This window comes from Talpa europaea, assembly GCF_964194135.1.
Source record: "Talpa europaea genome assembly, chromosome: 9".
In the NCBI taxonomy this organism is placed as follows: domain Eukaryota; kingdom Metazoa; phylum Chordata; class Mammalia; order Eulipotyphla; family Talpidae; genus Talpa; species Talpa europaea.
The window spans coordinates 31,711,608-31,733,597 of record NC_140076.1 but is presented as its reverse complement, the minus strand read 5'-3'; the positions used below and the strand labels follow the sequence as shown (position 1 = coordinate 31,733,597).

The following is a 21,990-nucleotide window of genomic DNA, read 5'->3' as shown; positions in this document are numbered from 1 at the left end:
GGGCTTTGGAACTGAGACCCGGGCGGAGGCCCTCCCTGAGTGAGCAGGAACAAGGCGCCCAGGCAGGGGAGCGGGATTCAAAAGGCGCCATTCCCGCGCAACTGATCTGGGCTACAGCCCGCGTCCTGGAACTGAGGGCTTTGGAACTGAGACCCGGGGCACGAAATTAGGGGCGTGGGTTCCCCACGACGGTGGGGCACAAGGCAGACACAGCACCCCAAAGCCGTTGAGGTGTACCCTACCATCCCCGCTCTGCTCCCTGTCCCACGGGGTGGAAAATCAGCTCCCCAAGGGCTCTAGGAGAGATCTCTGGTGCCACCTAGCGACTTGACCCCAGCACAGGCTACTGAAGGAGCTAGTGGCCAGCTGGGGAGTTAGCCCACACCGGGCCCCTTCTGAACAAGTAGTCTGAGCCCACAGGGAGAGCGAGCACCCACAGCCGGGGCAGACCAGGCGCGCAGAATAGTGTGCCTGAGACCAGAAGCGCAGGGAGTGTGTCCCACATCACCATTTTAGAACAGGGACATTTCTACAGTAAAGACTACCTGCAGAAGGCTTCCTCAGGAGCCAGAGGTGAGCGGGGGAAGTTCGCCCACGCCAGACCCCCTCTGGCCTGCAGTCCAAGCCCAGAGGGGAGCAGGAACCCACCGCCGGGGCAGACCAGGCGCACAGTGGAGTGTGTCCCCACATCGGCATTTTAGAACAGGGACCTTTCTCCAGTAAAGGCTGCTTGAAACTGACAGATGACTCCTGGAAGAACCAGAGGGGAACAGAGAAGCCCACCCAAGATGCCGGCAAGTCCCAACAACACAGTGTCCCAACGCATACGGCAAATTAGAAAACAGACAGTAGGGAGGAGAAGAACCACACGCAACCTAGCAACTCTCCAGAGAAAAAGCACACCACAAAAAGAAAGCCAGCCCCCAGATTGCAACGACAATAACTTGGAAGAATTTCTGAGCCTTCCAGAAAGAGAATTTAAAATTGCCGTGATTAAAAAACTGACAGAAGTCATAAAGGAAAACAATGATAAGGGAAAAATAATCAACGATCAGAAGAATGCAATTGAGTCCCTAGAGAGGGAAAACAATGGTCAGAAGAAAGAAATTGAGTCCCTAAAGAGGGAAGTAAAAGAAATGCAGGAGATCAAAGAATTAATGGAAGAACTAAAGAATTCTGGGAAAAGCAATGAAAGCAGAATAGATGAAATGGAAGAACGAATAAGTAATCTTGAAGACACAGAAATAAAAAGAACCAAAACAGAAAAGGAAAGAGAAGTACGAAGGAAAAAGAATGAAGAAAGACTTCGGGAACTATCTGACTCCATGAGGAAAGGAAATATAAGAGTTATAGGAATACCAGAAGGAGAGGAGAGAGATGTAGGAACAGAGAAAATATTCAAAGAGATAATTGAAGAGAACTTCCCAAATGTGAAGAAGGAGCTGAAAATTGATATACAAGAAGCAAGAAGAACACCAAACTTCCACGACGAAAGGAAAAATACAGCAAGACACATAATAGTAAAGCTCCCAAGAATCCAGGACAAGGAAAAAATAATGAAGCTGGCAAGAGGGAAGAAACAGATAACATTCAAAGGAAAACCAATCAGGCTGACATCAGACTTCTCCGAAGAAACACTACGGGCAAGGAGAGAGTGGAGGGACATAGTCAACAGACTCCAAGAAAACAGATGCCAACCAAGAATACTCTATCCCGCAAAGCTCTCCTTCCTCTTTGAAGAAAGAATATGGACCTTCCCAGACAAACAGAAACTCCGGAATTTCATTGCAACTAAACCCCCACTCCAAAAAATACTACAAGGAGTCCTAAAGCCAGAACCTCAGAGCGACGAATAACAATGAAAGAAGGCCCAAAAAAAAAAAAAAAGTTATTAAAAGAATAAATAAATAAAATCAAAGGAAAGACAAACACAATGGCAAATACAGATGTTAACATATCAATATTAACTCTAAATGTAAATGGACTAAACTCTTCAATAAAAAGACACAGAGTTGCAGCCTGGATTAAGAAACAAAACCCAACCTTTTGCTGTCTCCAGGAAACACATTTAGCTACAAAAGATAAAAATAGGCTCAAAGTTAAAGGATGGAAAACAATCCTACAAGCAAATGGGCCAAAAAAGAAAGCAGGAACAGCTATACTTATATCAGATAAAACAGATTTCAAACTCAAAAAGATAAAAAGAGACCCCAATGGTCACTACATTATGATCAAGGGGACAATACTTCAAGAAGAAATAACACTCATTAACATATACTCACCAAACGAAGGAGCACCAAAATATATCAGACAACTGTTGTCCTCTCTGAAAACAGACATCAGAGAAAACACATACGTAGTGGGAGACTTCAACACACCACTATCAACAATGGATAGATCAACAAGACAAAAAATAAGTAAAGAAACCAAAGCTCTAAATAAAGACCTAGAGCAATTGGGCTTAACAGACATCTATAGAACACTAAACCCCAAAAAAACGGAGTACACATTTTTCTCAAGCGCACACGGATCATTCTCCAGGATTGATCACATACTGGGGCACAAGACAAACATCAACAGATACACCAAGATTGAAATCATATCAACCATCTTTTCTGACCATGAAGGCATCAAACTAGAAATAAACCATAAAAAGAAGGCAAGGAACTTTCCTACCTCATGGAGATTAAAAACCACACTACTGGAAGACCATTGGACTAATGAGGAGATCAAAGAAGAAATTAAAAAATTTTTTGAATTGAACGACAAGGAGGACACCAATATCCTAAATGTATGGGATGCAGCAAAAGCAGTAATAAGAGGAAAATATATAGCAATAGAAGCTCACATCAAGAAACAAGAAAGAACGCAAAGAAACAACCTAATCTCGAAGCTCAAAGATCTAGAAAAAGAACAACAAGAAAACCCCAAAACCAGTAGAAGAAAAGAAATAATAAAAACCAAAGCAGAAATAAATGAAATTGAAACTAAAAAAACAATCCAAAAGATCAATGAAACCAAGAGCTGGTTCTTTGAAAAAATCAATAAAATAGACAAACCCCTAGCCAGGCTCACAAAGGAAAAAAGGGAGAAAGCACAAATAAACAGGATCATCAATGAAAGAGGAGAAATCACAACGGACACAGCAGAAATCAAAAGAATAATCAGTAACTACTATGAACAGTTATATGGAAACAAGTTTAACAATCTAGAGGAGATGGACAAATTCCTACAACTCTACAATCACCCAAAGCTAGATAAAGAAGAAATAGAACACCTAAACAGACCAATTACAATTAGCGAAATTGAAATGGTAATCAAAAACCTCCCCAAAAACAAAAGCCCAGGACCTGATGGATTTACAAATGAATTCTACCAAACATTCAGAGACGAATTAGTGCCTATCCTTCACAAACTCTTCCAAAAAATTGAGAAGGAAGGGACAATACCAAACACGTTCTATGAAGGCAACATTACACTAATACCAAAAACAAATATTTGACTGTTAGGAACTGCTTTAATATTGCCAATTGGAATTCTTTTCTACTGCAAAAATAAACAGCAGAGTTAATAAAAATATTTTTAAGTTTAGAGTTAGTTGTTAGGATTGTTAAATTACTTGTTTTTTTCTACTGTGATTTCACTACCTTATTTATAACTGATAAGAGTATTTAAGTAGTGAAGAGAGGAAACATCTCCAGAAATAAGTTGTCTGCAATAGGTAAGTGTTGTGAGTGGAATTTTTTCATTTTTTAAATAGTGTCAGTTCTTTGCCTTCAAAATTTTGTGGTTAAAATGCATTTGTTATTTCAAAAAGAATAAAATCTCAGTATGATAATCTTTAAAATAAAAGCAGTTCACCTTCATTGAATATTCTACTACATATCAAAAACCATTTAAATACTTTATATATTAACAAGTTTCATAAAAATTGGATGAACAAGTACTGCTACCGCTCCCATTTTACTGGTGAAAGAACTGAGGCAGAGAGAAATTTGAGTAACTTTCTCAAGATTAACAACTAGTAAATGATAGGGCTGAGATAAAATGACTTTCTGGCTTAAGAGTTCTCAATGTGAGTATATTTAATAGCAGATCTTATGAAGGATCTGTGGCTTTAGACATTGAGTAACTTCTGAAATAAGGATTTAGGGGGAAATAATAGATTAATAAGTAATGGCAAAATAAAAGGTTTTATATAGGTCTCTAAATTGTGTGTTATGAGCTATCTTTAGTTGTTACCAAACCTGGCTATGCATCAGAAACACTTGAGGTGTTTGTGGAAAAAATATTTTTCTCTTGACCTCCATTCCAGACAATCTGAATCTGAATCATTGGAAGCAAAACATCAGTATATCTTCAATATACCATCTTGAGATAGACATTTATACCCCATTGGTATATAGCAAAAACAAAAACTGTTGTGGTGGCTAATATTCGCAGAGTCCTTTTTTCTGTGTTTTCTCATTTAATTCTCATAACAGCCTGTGAAACAAATTTGTATTATTATCTTCATTTGACAGAGGAGGAAAGTAAATCTTAGAGTAGTCAAGTTAACATGACCAGAATCACACAGGAAATAAATACATGATAGAATCAGTATTTGAAAATGAGATTGGTCAGACTATAGAATATAGAATGTCCCATAATTGAACTATTTGAATTATAGTAGATCACAGGTCTCAGAGAACTAAATACTCTAAATACTGAATGCGAGTTGTTATTTAGGCTTTTTTTTTTTTTTTTGCTTTAAAGTGAAGATATAGGATGAATATATAAAAATTAGTGTTTTCATGCCCTCTGCTTATTTTTTCTATTTGTAGCAATAGATTATCATACCTGGTAAATTCCATAATGTCACATTGTATTAGCAATTTGCTTAATGAATACATATATATAACTGTAACTGAGGTTTGCTTTTGAAGTTCAGATGCCCATATATCTATATCTATATCTCTATATATGTATATCTTGTACTTCTATCTATTTAAACTATTTTTTACTTTCCTTCATACTTCTTACATGTAGGCATTCCAAAAATTCCATGATTAAACCTTTTCTTTGTACTTGCTATTCTCATTTTGTGTAAATTAAATCTACTCCTAAGACTTGTGAATACTAAAAATTGTGATATAAAGTACATAGAATTAAATATATCATCTTAATCATTTTAAAGTGTAGAGTTTAATAGTCTTAAATAGTACATTGTTATGTGCAGATCTCCAGAACTTTTTTATCTTGCAAAATTGAAATTGTTTACTTTAAATTATAACTCTACCCTCTGCCCCCCACCCCGTCCCTCCATCCCAGCTCCTGATAACCACCATTAGGCTTTTCTCTATGAATATGTTCTCTAGGTTTCTTATATAAGCAGAATCCTATGGTACTTGACTTTTTTTACTTGCATATTTCACTTAGCATAATGACCCCAAGATTTATTCATGTTGTGGTCTGTAACAGGATTTTCCTCTTTTTAAGCTAAATACTATTCCACTGTATGTATATACCACACCTTTATTACGATTGATGGCCATTTGGGTTGTTTTCACTTTTTGGTTAACACTGCTGTGACATGAAACACAAATACCTTTTTGAGACCCTGCTTTCAGTTACTTTGGGTATATACCCTAAAGTGAGGATATAGATTATTTGGTAGTTCTATTTTTACCAAATTCTTTTTAAGTGGATGATTTGAAACTCCAAATTCACTATCTCAAACTCACACATTTTAGATTCTTAATAATCTTTTTGTCATCTCTATGTAAATATCCCATAGCATACTTCAAAAAATCAACCTGCCTAAAACAAAACCTAAAACATCCCTATATTTTCAAGCCTGTTTCTTTGTTCATGCTCTTGGGTTTATAGCGTTTATTCATTTATATTCTAATTATATTTGTTAGCCCACACTGTCCAAGTACGAGGTATATTGTTGGTGTTGAGGATACATTAGTAAACAAAATGGAGGTCATTTGGAGCTTAAATTCTGGTGAGAGAAGACAGATTACAAACAATGAGGCAAATAAATATGTGATTTAGATAGGGGAGGGTAGGCTTCTGAAATTACTTTTGAGTAGAAACTTGACTGAAGTGAGGGAGTAAGACAGGTAAAGGAAAAGCATTCTAGGGCCTCCCTGGTGGCGCAGCAGTTGAGCGCTGGGTTGTGAAGCTGCCTACAGCCTCTGCAGTGCCGGATCGATCCCTGGCCCCTGGGCGAGGGTCCCACATGGTGTGCAGACCTCTCCTGCCGCCTGCTGCTCCCCTCAGCAGTGTACTTCATCAGTCTGCCTGCTCTGCTCTCCCCTCTGGCTTTGGTGAATTCTCTCACCCTCCTGCGCTTCTGACTGTACCCAGTGTTTGTATGAATAAAAAAATAAATCTTTAAAAAAAAAAAAAGGAAATGCATTCTAGGTGGAGTGAAGAATAAGTATGGAGGGATTAAGAATAAGTATGGAGGGATTAAGGGATTAAACATGCTTGGTTTGTTATAGAAATTTTAAGGAAATCAGAGCAGCTAGGGTAACTGAAGTCAGGGTCAGTGTAAGATGTTTTCAGAGAGGGAACTAGGGCCGAAATAAGGTCAAAATGGGGACTCTGGATTTTATTCAGATGTATGAAGGTATTATTATTTTGAGTAGGAACTGGGTTATATTTGATTTGCCATTTATAAGCATCATACTGGCTGCTATGTGAATAGGTAGTAAGTGTGTAGGGCAAGAATGGAAGCAAGGATACTATTAACAGTTTGGAAATTATTGATAATAGAGAGGAAAGACATTGATTTATTTTTTTACATTTTTAAAATTTATTTATATATATTTTACATCATTGTTCATTTTTAAACAATATTTGCATTCTTTTATGAGGTATAGTCCCCATAGAATTTCCACCACTAATTCACCTGTGCACCATTACCACAGTCCCCATCTTCCTCCCTCCCTCCTTCCGATCCCTCTCACTCCCCTTCCCCTGCAGGATGTTTCTGGTTTATAATTGTTTGTTTTGTTGTGTTGTGTTTTGTATTATTATATTATTATTATTTTATATAGGGGAATATTGGTTCCCCTATATTCCTCCTATAAGTGAAACCATCCAATATTTTTTCTTTTTCCTTCTGAGATATTTCACTGAGCATAATTCCTTCTAGCTCCATCCATGTTACCGCGAATGGTGAAAGACATTGGTTTAAATTAGGGTGGTAGAAGAGAATGTTGATCACATTCTACATTTTGGAGGTAGAATAAAGAATTCTTCATAGGTTGGATGTGAGCCTGGCCATCATTCTCAGCAATTTTCTTTTTCAATTCATATCTTGCGTTGCTGCCAAATGATGTTCATAAAGGGTAAAATTGAAGTTGCAGCATTGCCTTCTCAGTATCTTCAGGGGAAATAAAACTTTTAATGTCTTCATGCTGCTTCTTATAATCTAACTCTTACATATCTTTCCAACCAGCCTGGACTACTTCCTGACTCAAACATTTGCTAAAGCCACACAAAAATATTTTCAGCTTCCTGAATAGGCTAAGTAGATTCATACTTTTTGTACATTAAAAAAAAATCCCTCCCTGAATGCTTTCATTCAACTCTGTTATTCCTAGAAGAACCCCACTTTAATGTTTGGTTCAAATATCATCACTTCTTCCCAACTTTTCTCTTGATATTCACATTACTTCTATTGTTTTGCCTTTATATATATTTATTGCAGTCTAGGATAAATGGAGGAAAGAGTTTTGAAGGAATATATAATAGAATACTTGAGGTTCAGCTAGAGAGGGGTATCATAGTGATTAAAATGTTTGAAAAATAGAAATTTGAAGAAAAACTTAGAAGAATTTAAACATAATATGTTGTTGGAAACAGTCTGTTAACAGATAATTATTATAAATTAAATAATTATTTATGACAAATGATTTTCCTTTTTGCTTAGAAAGAGGAGAAATTGGTTTTAAGTATCTTTTTGAGGCCTCATTGTTTTCTGACCACAATTTCAGTCTTTTTTGCAACTCTCCAATTTAATGTGGACACTTAAATTTACTACTCATTTCTTTTGCCTACCACATCTTGAACTGGATAAATTTTAATACCAAATAGAACCCTTTTTATAGCTCATTTGATAAATATAATACTAATGGAGCCTGTGAAATAATAGAAAAAATATGTATTTGTCTCTGCCTCTGGTTGTTGGCACACAGCTTTTAAAATCCTTGTAATTTGCTAAATGATAAGAGCACTAGTAGCATCTTTTGATCCTCATTGCTGACACAGAGCTCCTAACACCCTTGAAATTTCCTTATGGCTTGAGTCTTCATTGTTTCTCTACATAAGCTCAAGAAATCTCCATTCTTAAAAATAAAAAAGCAAGCAAAATCTCATAGTCATTCTTCTGTTTGAAGTTTCAGGCCTCATACTTTTTATACTAAGTGTTTCGAGTTAAGGCTAGGAAGTCCCAGCTATTTCTTACTTAGTCTTTTATAATATAGTTACTAAAAATCTTTTAAAATATATCTATTATCTCCAATAATACTAGACTGTTTTGACATTTTTAAGTTTTGCCTAATCCCCCTTATTGTGCTGCTTTGCTCCATTTTTGTTTTTGTTTTTAGCTGTCTCTTTTTCCTACATAAAAAAATTCCCCAAGATTTTATTTTCCTCTTACTGCTCTTCCCAAAGAAGAAAGCTTAGAGAGATAATGCATTAAAATATTTCAAGGGCTACATTTATGTATCTTTAAACAGGTGTTGTAGTACTTACTATAGCTCTGATTTGTAAATATCCATTTGGATAATTTTTGTCTCCATTTGGATATTATCTGAACTTCTCTATAAAATTAACTGTTGAATATATTTTGTTCCTGCTAGAAAGCAAGTTGTATTATGTCTGTCACTGTATCTCCAGAGGGGTTAAGATGCAACCTTTGAAGCTAATTGCAGCCACTGCAGCGTGAGTTTGATCCCTGGCCAGGGAGTTACCCATATGGTGCAGCAGACCTCTCCTGACTCGCCTGCTGCTCCCCTCAGCAGTGTATTTCATTCAATCTGCCTGTTCTGTTCCCCCCTCTATCTCTGGTGAATACTATCACTCTCTATACCTCTGGCCTGTACCCCAGTTTTTGTATGCATACATAAATAAATCTTAAAAAAAAAAATCTCCATAGTCTAGAACAGTGTTTGGTACAGAGTTGACAATTAATGCATGCTTACAATAAAAAAATACCATCCCTTGTTGGCTCAAAAGTTATCATATTCAAAACAGAATTCATGTGAAATTTTCCTTTGCTTCTTTATCTCCCCATCAGTCAGTGTCTAGCTCAAATGCCCTCTGTTTTTGAAACTTTCCTTAATCCTTGTTATAAAAACAAATGATACAAGAAAATTATCTAAGATCTTGGAAGAGGATGAGGGTTAAATGTGAAGTTTTGTCATGGTTCTTCTACAAATATTGCCACCTCCCCTGTCTTGATACTTTTCCTTTATCCCTAGTCTTAGTTGAAACATTATTTCAGTCAGGAAGCTTTCTTTAAGCCTTCCTCAAGTCTCCAAGATGTGGCTTTTTTTTGTATTCCTCTGGCATCATTCAACAAATAATTTTTAGTGCCTTTTATGTGCAAGGCAATAGAGATAAAATGTTGAAAAAATTGGTATTGTCTCTTCAGTCTAGTGAGAAAGACAGGCATATAACAATTAGTAAATAAGTAATTATCAATTGCTGTAATTATGAGCACAGGGTTCTATGTGATAGTAAACCTACTTAGATGAGGGAGTGATCAAAGAAGAGTATTTTAAAAGTACATTTAACAGAAGCTTCACTTATAATGATTAAAACTTAGCCAGATAAAGAATGGGAGAAGGGGCATTCCAAACAGATGTAGTATCTTCAAAGATGTTAAGAAATAGAAGAACCTGATGCCTTCAAGTAACAGAAGATTCAGCTAATTTTGACTGAAGTATCATTAGCTCATTATATAGATGAAGAAAGTGAGACACAAGGAGGGTCAGTGAATACAGAATCAACTATATTATCTATATTAAATCATTAACTTAATAAATGGAGCATCTAGATTCAAACTTTGGACTTCATTAATCCTTAGTGTTCTTTTCTTTGTACCGTGGCATTTCCTAGTGAAAGGTGGACAAAATCTTTCCAATGCTGGTATTTTCTTCTATTCCAACATCATAAAACATTCTTTTATCATTTTCTGTTTTTTAGGAAAGGAGATATTTGTATGTGTAACTAATGCTATTAACAGAAAGGGAATAATTAAGCAGATATACTTCAATTGAAGTTGTGGTTTTGAAACCGATTTTAATGTTTGCTTGACTAAAAATAATTTATGAGTCTCCAGAGTTGTCAGTGTTCTGTGGTTACCCACTGTTTCTCTTAATGTGTCAATTTCTTTGATTTTTGACAGTAGAGCATTACAATTCTCAAAATTCATGGCGAGTATCCTTTACATTCAGCAGCACCACATTGTAAATTACCTCACCTACCTCTGACAAATATTTAAATTAACATTTTACAAAATACACAAACTCTTTTCTGCATCTGATTTCCTGGAAGCTGATGAAACGTCAAAGTGTAGCTTTTTTTTTTTTTTTTTCCCATTTTGATGGGAATGAAGAAGGGTAAGAAAGAAGTTACTATGATGCAATGGCGAAGTTGGAAAGGCCTGTTTTTTTCCTCCAGAGAATCTTCTCTATTCAGTGAACTACCCATAGTCCAGGATTTAATAGCTTGCTTTCTTAGTAGCCTTCATAAACGCCCCTGTCATATGCACTTGTGCTGTTTCTCAATAATTGATAATTTGTTAGCTTTGAGACCAATTGCAGGCATGTTTTCTATAAGGAAACTTCCCAGTGATGCTATTGCTTCCTTTAGATATAATTTTGGTGTTGTGTTTATCAAAGAACTTTTTGCTCCTGCATATTTTCCTTCTAAATGTTCTCTCTTTTTTTTTTTTAAAAAAAAGATTTATTTATGCATTCAAGAACTGGGGTACAGGCCAGAGGTGTGGGGGGGCGGTGAGAGGATTCACCAGAGACAGAGTGGGGAGCAGAACAGGCAGATGGACTAAAATACACTGCTGAGGGTAGTAGCGGGTGAGACAGGAGAGGTCTGCTGCGCCATGTGGGCACCTCCCTGGTTGGGGATCGAACTCGTGCTGCAGTGGCTGCGGATTGCTTCATAAGTTGCATCTTAACCCTTTGCACTACCAGGGAGGCCCTCTAAATGTTCTTTTTGTAAGAATGATTATAACACAAAAGAATGAATTCAGTTTCTGAGCTAATTTAAAATTTCTGATTGGTGTTTTTCCTTTGTGATTTTATATCTTGCTCATCTCTGAGGAAAGAAATAACAAGAAAAAGGTTAAGATACTTAAAATTGCTTATTCTGATATCCTTAAACATTGGCTTTGTAGATACTTTGCTTGATGAATGAGAAGTGTGTAGTTAAACTTTTTATCACTCAATCAATATCTGTGAATGTTAAATCCAAATGATTTCTAAAATGTGGTTTTATTATAGAGAAGTAGAGAAACATCTAATAGAGAATATTTTATATCATTAAGGGAACATTTAGTATTTTGTTTAAATAAATTTTCAAAGTATACTTACTTTTTACAGTATCTCACCCCACTCTCAGCATTTTTCTGTTTCTTTAAATGGTCTTCTCTTGTTTTTTATAGGCAGCTATCAATGGTGTAATACCCCAGGAAAATGGCATTCTACAAAGGTATGTTATAAAGTGCTTAATGGTAAAAGCAAAAAAGCAATTGTTCATTTTTTGTTTCACTTTTTGATAGAGCACTTGATCTTTGGTGTGTGAGTTCATTAATATAGTACTCTTCTTCCAGATGTTTTATTTAATTGTTAATTTCCTATAGTCTCTAACTTTTACTGCATAATGTTATTTCTGATTGGGTAATATCATTTATATAAAGGTGGTTTTATTTTATTTAAAGAAAGCTTTCCAAGGTCATCTTCTAATTCTTAGGATGGAAGGAACTGAATCCTTTAAACCTTTGGTAGTGAGAAAATGAGACACGGCTCAGTAACCCTCAAACATGTTTATCATCTCATTATCTAGGCTTCATCTCCCACATTACTGTATTTTTTGTCCCTTCCCCCTTTGGTTTCTAAATGAAATATATGATAACTTGCAACAATTTGAATAAGCCCTTAATAAAATTTCCCAAAGAACTGGACTGTTTTACCTGAGGAATTCAGTGTTAACATGTGGAATGGTCTTTGTGGTTTTGTGGCATTGCCAGAAGGTAAAATTGGAAGATGACGCCAAAGAACTTACAACAGTCCACAACAATCCCTTAAATTAAAAATAAAGTCATAACTTTTCTCTCCTGAGAATTGAAAGCTCTGGTCCTGGATTAAAAAGAGCATACCATAAAGTCAGAGGAGGTAAAACTAGTTTCCTTTCCAAGAGTAGTTTAATTACTTGATTTTTCTCCCTCTTTTTCCTCTCAATTCAAACTTTGGCTGAATTTTGGTGGCTGGGATTTCTAAGTCACTGAAGCATGATCTGCTAAGTGTGGATGAAGCAAACAGAAACAGCAGGCTAGAAATGAGATTTTTTTAGAGAGGAAGAAAAGTGCAGTTGAAAAAACAAATTCACCATGAACTGCAAATTGTGCTGTATTTTATATGAACAGTTTTTTTTTTAAATTTTTTTTAAAGGCAGCAAAAATCTGTTTGGTACCTGTTCCTCCCTTAATGATTAATAGTTATTGAATAAAGGCCATAATAAACATACCTATTCCCTACTCCTTTTTAGAAAAACTTTCAACCAAAATAAATATGGCTGATTTCTAGAGTCTGCACCAAAATTTTTTTGCTCATTTTTTTTATGTTCATTGAAAACATTTCAAGTTTATGAAACTTCATCTAGAAAGCAAATTAAGGGATGATTACAGGAACTTCCTTCATGATCATCTTTTTTTCTTGGTTTAGAATGTTTTAGAATACTAAATATGGCTCCACTTTCATTCTTGAGTAAATGTTATTCCACTTTTGGTGCCAAAATTTTTGCTTGCTAAACCCTTGTGGATTCAGCTGCTGTGTCCTAAGTACATATCAGATATATGCTACAATTAATAGTATTTGCTATGGGTGAACTGTAGAAATTCCCTCTTTGCTGGCATAGGTGATACTTTTTGTTCAATATATTTTTGAATGAGAGATTCAGAACTAAATTGATTTCTAATAAGGATAGTATAATATTTAGTGTTAACTTTCACTTGAGTAGGTTTTTGTTGGTTTTGTCTGCTTGTTAAATTAAGGAATGAATCATATATCCATATAAAAATGTAAGCTGTATCTAATATATTCTCCAACTATTTTCCTTCCTATTTTTGTTCTTTAGCTTTGAAATCACTGTGGATTTGACATAACTGAAAATTCCTCTTGTTTGTCTACTGACCAGAGGAAAATGAAAGAAGACTGTACTTTCTGATAGGCTTATCACCAAAATTGGAAGACACAATTCTAGGAATGGTATATGTAGGCAGTTAAATGGATCTTTGTTTTGTATGTTTGTCTTTTTGTAGTAAAGTTGTATATAGTATGTGGATATAGTGAACTCTAGTCAGTTCATACCAAGCAGAGAACAGTTAAGAAATATGAATTGTTTTTGGAGGGAGAAGTACCTAATCTCTGTTTTTACACTTTTTGTCACTTATGACTTTTCTTGAAACCAGATTTTTACATGAATTCAAAAATGGAATGTGATTTTTAATGTACCCCTAGATTCTAAGGCAAAGAAACATTTTTTTAATAGTTACTGCACTGTGTTGGATAATTGACATATTTCCCTCATTTATTATCATTACAATCCTTAAGATAGATGATGTTCATATTTCATAGATGAGGAAACTCAAGTTTAGAGAGCTTATATAGAGTCTCCCAAGGTTACAAATGTAATAGGTGGTGAAGTCTGGCTTTTCTCATTGAAAAGCCATGTTCTTTTTCTTTTTCTTTCTTTTTTTTTTTTTTTTAATACTAGACTATCCTCTTCAAGACCAGTAAGCTAGGATGGCACAGCTTTTAAGATTTTATCAGTTGGGTAAAAAAAGTTGATATGTAATGCATGTATATAACATCTTTGCCAATAGTTTTATTTTTACAGTTATTATTTTAGTTGTAAATGAGTAAAGGCAGATATTATTATCCCTCATTTTACAGGTAGAGAGAATAAGGCTTGAAGTGACTTGGCCCAGATGATACAGCATGATGTTGATGGAGTCAGGAATATAAGCAAGTCTTCTGCCTCACCTCCAAGGCTAATTTGCACTAGATAATATATTACTGATACAACATTATTTGTAAAGTGTGTAACTTATGTAAAACATTCATTCAGCCATAAACACTGAGTGTATGCACTGCTATTTCCTATATCTTGGTATAATATTTTATTTATTCAGCATGTTTTCCAGAGCCTTAAAAATTTATTTTTGGAAAGAATTATTGTTAGAAAGAAGTGCTAGTCACAGAAGTATAGGACCTTATGAGCCACTTTTATATGAAGAGCAGAGGGAGTTACTGAAGAAAATGTTATGGAGAAATTTCTGTCTTTAATTCCATACTAGTGCTGTATGGAATGGAATGCAGAGAAACAAGAGTATATGTGGAGAAATTAGGTGGGTTTTGTATTAGACTATGCAAGAAGTGATTGTGACTTGGGCTAGAGTGGTAGCTTCAGAAGGGATAGATAGATGACTTATGCAAGATATATTTAGGAGGTAAAATTGAAAAGTAGAAGGGTCAAGGATAGTGACCAGGTTTCTTACTTGCATAGCTGATAATGAGGACTAATGGAGAAAGATAAGGCTTGGGGAAGTAATAATAACTTAAACTTCGAACATATTGTGTTCGAAGTTTGAGATCTTATTAGGTACCGTTGTACTAAATTTGTCATTCACATCTGTTAATCCTTACAAATATATTTTCCTGTTTTACAAATGGGACACCTATTAAGTGGTCAGAACCTGGTTTCATTTTTATTTTTTAAGAAGGGAAAGATATGAGCATATTTGAGTTTTGAGAAGAATTCAGAAGAGAAGGAGATGTTGAAATTACTGAAAAGGAAAGGGATAATCCATAGTGTAAACTTAGATTTTGTATAAATATAGGAGGAATGATTTCTCTACTTACAGGCAGAGAGAGTGCATATACTGGTTAGTTTGTAGCTTTGATGTCAAAAGGTAAGGAAATCACTTAGTTATGACATCTATTTAATCTTTTAAGATTGATTATGATATAGGGAAGAATAGAGGTTTAAGGACAATAAAGTTTTGGAATAGTTTTGTAGAGGGTAGATTTAATGCAGCAAATAATGGTGATTCAATGAAGGAGAATGAGTGAAGAACACATTGATCTTTAATTCAGAGTTTAAATTGATGTTTTAATTACACTAATACCAAAACCGAACAAGGACAACGCAAAAAAGGAAAACTACAGGCCAATCTCCCTAATGAACACTGATGCAAAAATCCTCAATAAAATTTTAGCTGTCAGAATCCAACAATGTATCCATAAGATAATTCACCATGACCAAGTAGGATTCATGCCAGGGACACAAGGATGGTTCAACATCTGAAAATCAATCAACGTTATCCAACACATCAACAAAAAGAAATATAAAAACCACATGATAATATCAATTGATGCTGAGAAAGCTTTTGACAAAGTGCAACACCCATTCATGATAAAAGCCCTTGAAATTCTTGGGATACAAGGAACATACATACCTCAACATCATAAAGGCCATATATGACAAGCCAATAGCCAGTATCATTCTCTTTTTTTTTTTTTATTTTTTGCATGTTTTTATTTATTTATTTGTTTGTTTGTTTTGTTTATACATGCACTGGGTACAGTCAGAAGTGCGGGAGGGTGAGAGAATTCACCAGAGCCAGAGCGGGGAGCAGAGCAGGCAGAAGGACCGAAGTACACTGCTGAGGGGAGCAGCGGGCGGCAGGAGAGGTCTGCGCGCCATGTGGGACCCTCCCCCGGTGGCCGGGGAGCAGCCGGGGATCGAACCGGCGCCGCAGAGGCCGCGGGCAGCTTCGCAACCCAGCGCTCAACTGCTGCGCCACCAGGGAGGCCCACCAGTATCATTCTCAATGGTGAAAAGTTGAAAGCATTTCCATTAAGATCTGGAACAAGACAAGGATGTCCACTCTCACCACTGCTTTTCAATATAATACTGGAAGTCCTAGCCAGAGCAGTAAGACAAGAGAAAGACATACAAGGAATCCAAATAGGAAAAGAAGAAGTCAAACTATCATTATTTGCAGATGATATGATAATATACATAGAGAACCCCAAAAACTCCACAGAAAAACTAATTCAACTCATCAATCAGTTCAGCAAAGTGGCAGGATACAAAATCAACATGCAAAAGTCAGTAGCCTTCCTATACACAAACAATAAATCTGAAGAAGAAGAAATTAAAAAAACCCATCCCTTTTATTATCGAAACAAAAAAAAAATCAAATACTTGGGAATAAATCTAACAAAAGAGGTAAAGGACCTATACAGAGAAAACTATAAAATACTGTTAAAAGAAATAGAAGAAGACACAAAGAAATGGAAAGACATCCCCTGCTCATGGATTGGAAGAATAAACATTATTAAAATGGCCATCCTACCAAAAGCAATATACAGATTCAATGCTAATCCAATAAAAATTTCAATGTCATTCTTCAAAGAAATAGAACAATTATTGATGAGATTCATATGGAATCACCAAAAACCCCGAATAGCCAAAGCTCTCCTGAAAAAAAAAAGAAGGGAATGGAGGCATCACACGCCCAGACTTCAGACTATACTACAAAGCCATAATCATCAAAACTGCATGGTATTGGAACAAGAACAGACACACAGACCAATGGAATCAAAAAGAAAATCCAGAAATAAACCCACAGATTTATGGTCAACTGATCTTTGACAAAGGAGCAAAGACTATGCATTGGAGCAAAGAAAGTTTGTTCAATAAATGGTGCTGGGAAAACTGGGTCGCTACATGCAAAAGAATGAAGCTTGACCACTACCTCACACCATACACAAAATCAACTCAAAATGGATTAAAGAACTAGACATAAGACCTGAAACCATAAAATACAAAGAAGGAAATATAGGCGAAACACTCCATGATATGCACATCAAAGACATCTTTACAGCCACATCACCCAAAGCAGTGATAGTGAAGGCAAAGATAAACAGCTGGGACTACATCAAATTAAAGAGCTTCTGCACAGCAAAAGAGACAATAACAAAAACAAAGAGAAACCCCACCGACTGGGAGAACATTTTTGCACACAACACTAATGATAAAGGACTGATCACAAAAATCTGCAAAGAGCTGATGAGACTCAACAACAACAAAGCAAATAATCCAGTCCAAAAATGGGCAGAAGAGCTAAAAAGAAACTTCTCTGAAGAGGAAATGCAAATGGCCAACAGGCATATGAAAAAATGTTCAACATTACTTGTAATCAGGGAAATGCAAATCAAAACTACCATGAGATACCATCTTACACCAGTGAGAGTGGCACATATTAAAAAAACTAGCAACAACAAATGTTGACAAGGATGGGGAGCAAAAGGAACTCTCCTGCACTGTTGGTGGGAGTGCAAACTGGTCCAACCACTATGGAGAGCTGTGTGGAGATTTCTGGACCTACTAAACATAGAGCTTCCATATGATCCAGCAATTCCACTCCTAGGTATTTACCCAAAGGACACAGAAACATCAATTCCAAAGAGCACCTGCACCCCTATGTTTATAGCAGCACTGTTTACAATAGCTAAGCTTTGGAAACAGCCCAAATGCCCAAAAATAGATGACTGGATCAAGAAGATGTGGTATATATACACCATGGAATATTACTCAGCATTCAAAAAAGATAAACACATGCAATTTGCAGCAACATGGATGGCGCTGGAAGGGATCATGCTCAGCGAAATAAGCCAGAAAGAAAAAGAAAAATACCAGATGGTCTCACTCATAGCAGGAATCTAGAAAACTTAAATAAGGGACCAGGAAAATGAATAACTATAAGAAAGAAAATATCAAAATCAACAAACAACTATGAACCAAAGACACTCTATGGGGGGTGGGGAGGGGAGGAATTGGGGTCAAAATAAGGGGATTGCAATTGTATGGGGAATATAAAAATAAAATTTATTAAAAAAATATAAATTGATGTTTTACCAGCATCATAACAACTTAAATGCTAAATGATGTGTGTGACCATTAATAAATATATACAAAATAAGGATGGGAGGGGGAGTAGTGTGTCCTTTTGTCACTGGAAAGGAATTTGTGGAAAAAATACAATATAAATTAAGCTCTGATGTACAGGTAGGTAAATTGGCTAGAAAGTACAGCATAAGCAAAGTATGGAGGAGTCCTCTGTGGTATTCTGTAATGATTTGATTGATGATACTCCCTCTTTTATGTCAATGTTTCAGTGAATATGGAGGTGAGACTATACCAGGACCTGCATTTGATCCAGCAAGTCACCCACCTCCAACTCCAGCTTCCTCCTCTTCTTCAGCATTTCGACCTGTAATGCCATCTAGACAAGTTGTAGAACGGCAACCTCGGATGTTGGACTTCAGGGTTGAGTACAGAGACAGAAATGTTGATGTGGTACTTGAAGACAGCTGTACAGTTGGTAAGGTTTTTCCTACCATAAAACCTGTACAAATTAATAGTTCATTAGGTAAATAATCAATTTATATTCTTTTCTTTTGAGCTGACTGCCAACACGAAAGGGGTAAAGGAAGAGTGAAAATGATATTTTCTCATAGATTAATGTGCTCTATTTTTAAATACTGTGTTGAAATTGAGATAAATTTAGCATAATTTTTTTGTTTCACTTATATGGAATAAATTAAACATCTAAGAACTTAAAAAATACTATAATTATTAAGTACATTATATATTATGCATACTTTATATTTTGTAGCTGAAGAACACTCATTTCTCATATTATGGTTATGGTTATATTATGGTTAGTGAGAGATCAAAAATAAATCATGTTTTCCTTATTCCTCCCTGCCATCTGAATAAATGCTTCAGTACTATCCCATCAAAGAAAACTCAGTGTATGCCTGCCATTTTTAGATAGATTTTACCAAATTCCTCTAGAGAAACTATGTTGAATTCATGTTTAAGATTATTTGATACATGTTTTTGTAGGACAAGAAATTGTATTAATTTACATTTTAATACAGTTTTCTTTTAAATCTAAATTCTGAAATTCTGCCTTATTCCTTTATTGTGGAGATCCTTTATTATTTTAATTGAAGTACAATATAGAAAAGCAAGGCTGTTAAAGGCTTCCCCAACAGTAGGAAGATCATTATTCCCTTGCTTAAAATCATTCAGAAACTTTGCACTGTGTTTAGGATGCAATTGAAATCTTTTACTATGGCCTGTAAGTTCTTGTTTTATAGAGTTCCTACCTACATTTCCAGTTTTTATCTGTTGGGTTGTTGGTAAAATTATGATGTATTCTTTGTTTGAAAAACATAGGAAAAATGTGTCATAACTTTTCTGACAACGCAATATTACCACTCTCCTCTTTACTCACTATGCCTAAGTTGTTGTGGACTTCTTCAATTCATTGACTAGGTTATTAGTTCACATAGGGCCTTTGCACTTGTTTCTTTTTTTGCCTGGATTCTTCTACTAGCCCAGCTACTTCTCCCTCTGCCCACGTCTGTGCACCAAAATATTCTGTACATTTCCCTTTTTAATTGTGGTTAAGCAAATAGTACTTACCCTTTTAACAGTTTTTTAAATGTTTAGCATTTTGTTGTACAGATTTCTAGAACTCTTTCATCTTTATGTAAGATGAAATTTTGTATACATTAAACAGCAACTTCCTGTTTTCACTTCTGCCAGCTCCTGGCAACCAGTACTTATATGAGTTTTACCTCTAAATACCTCCTATTAGTGGAATCATGCAGTATTTGTCTTTTGTGTCTGGTTTATTTTACTTAGCATGATATCTTTGAATTTTTTTCATACTGTGTTGCATGATCAGATTTCCCTTGTTTCTTAAAAGATTGAATAATATTTTGTTGTATGTATATACCACATTTTCTTTATCTGCTCATCCATTGATGGACATTTATGTTTGTAATTTTTGGTGCTGGCTGCAGTATAATGGGATTGCAAATATCTCTTTGAGATGTTTTTATTTATTTATTGTTTTAAAGATTTATTTATCCATGCATACAAGAGCTGGGGTACAGGCAAAAGGACGCATCAGAGCCAGAGTGGGGAAAGGAACAGGCAGAGTGAACTAAGTACATTGCTGAGGGGAGCAGCAGGCAAGCCAGGAGAGGTCTGCTGTGCCATGTGGGTTGCTCCTGGCCGGCCGGGGATTGAACTCTTGCTGCAGAGGCGCGGACAGCTTCATAGGTTGTGTCTTAACCCATTGTGCAACCTGGGAGGCCTGAGATGTTTTTATTTTAAAAAGGTGTGGGGTTTTATAGATGCTTTTTGAGTATCTATTGAGATGATTATGTGATTTTTCATTCTTTATGCTGTTAACATATCAATTACATTGGTGTTCATAAATTGAACTATCCTTGTGTCACATGTGTAAGTTCCACTTTGCCAAGATATATGATCCTTTTAATGTGCTGTTCAACTTGGTTTTTTAGAAGTTTGTTGAAGATTTCTGTAGTTTCTTTTTTCTTTTTTCTATAGTGTCTTTGACTTTCGTATCAGGGTAATGTTGGTCTCATAAATAAGTTTGGAAGTGTCCTCTCCTTCAATTTTTTGGAAAAGTTTGAGAAAGACTGATGTTAATTTTTAAAAAATGTTTTGTAGAATTCTCCAGTGAAGCTATCTGGTACTGGACTTTTTCTTTGTTGGATGGTTTTTGACTATTAATTCTATCTTGTTACTGTCGTAGTTCTGTTTAGGTTTTCTGTTTGTTCATGATTCAGTCCTGGTAGGTTATATGTTTCTAGGAATTTACCTCTCAATATTTCTTCTAGTTTATCCAATTGATGTATAATTGTTTATAGTAGTCTCTATGATTCTTTTAATTCCTCTAGCATCAGTTGTAATGTCTTTTTTCCCCTGATTATATTTGAGTCTTTTTTTCTTAATTCAGGCTGAAAGTGGGTCAATTTTATTACAGTCTCAAACATTAACTCTTAGTTTTCATTTTTATTAATTTTTGCTGTAATCTTTTCCTCCCTTCTGCTAACTTTGGGCTTAGTTTGTTTTTCTATATTTTAGTGTTAGTACGTTGTGGCTGAATAACTTAGTATGATTTCAGTCTTTTAAAATTTATTAAAATTTGTTTGTGATCTACATTGTCATCTAGCCTGAAGAATGTAAGAGAATTCTGCTGCTATTGGGTATTTGTTAGATCCATTTGTACTACAACATGGTTTGAGTCCTCTTTTTCTTCACTGATATCCTATGTGGAAGCTCTACCCATTGTTGAAAGTAGGGTTTTGAAATGTCCTGCTGTTGCTGGGTTATATATTTCTCCCCTTAGTTCTGTCATTGTTTGCTTTGTATATTGGGTGCTCTGTTATTGGGTACATTTGTAAATGTTACATCATTTTCAGGCGATATGTGATGAAATCTAAAGTGTGTCTCTTGTAGACGGCATATATTTGGATCCTTCCCCCATTCTATATTGTGTTTCACTTTTTTTGTGGTGTCATGCTTTGAGTCTTATTTTCTTTTGTGTATTTTCTATAGGTATTTTCTTTATAGCTACAAAGGGGCTTACTTAAGATATTACATATAATTATAACTATTTTAAGCTGAAATTTCAATCATATACAAATATTCCTTTTTTTTAAACTTTGTTTTGAAATAACTATTTATTTATAAAGATTTATTTATTTATTTATTTATTTATTTATTTACACAAGCACTGGGTATAGTCAGAAGCGCAGGAGGGTGAGAGAATTCACCAGAGCCAGAGCGGGGAGC

At 35.4% G+C, this 21,990-nt stretch overlaps 1 protein-coding gene across 2 annotated transcripts in view; it reads left to right on the top strand.

Moving 5' to 3' along the window:
- Positions 1–21,990, top strand: part of FAF1 (Fas associated factor 1) — a gene marked incomplete at both ends in the record, with an annotated part of 326,509 nt that overhangs the window by 59,830 nt on the left and 244,689 nt on the right. For both annotated transcript variants that reach the window (XM_084242620.1, XM_084242619.1), the window contains 2 exons: positions 11,684–11,730; positions 18,486–18,691. In XM_084242620.1, the coding sequence (XP_084098746.1) occupies positions 11,684–11,730; positions 18,486–18,691 (253 nt within the window). The remainder of the gene's footprint in view (positions 1–11,683; positions 11,731–18,485; positions 18,692–21,990) is intronic.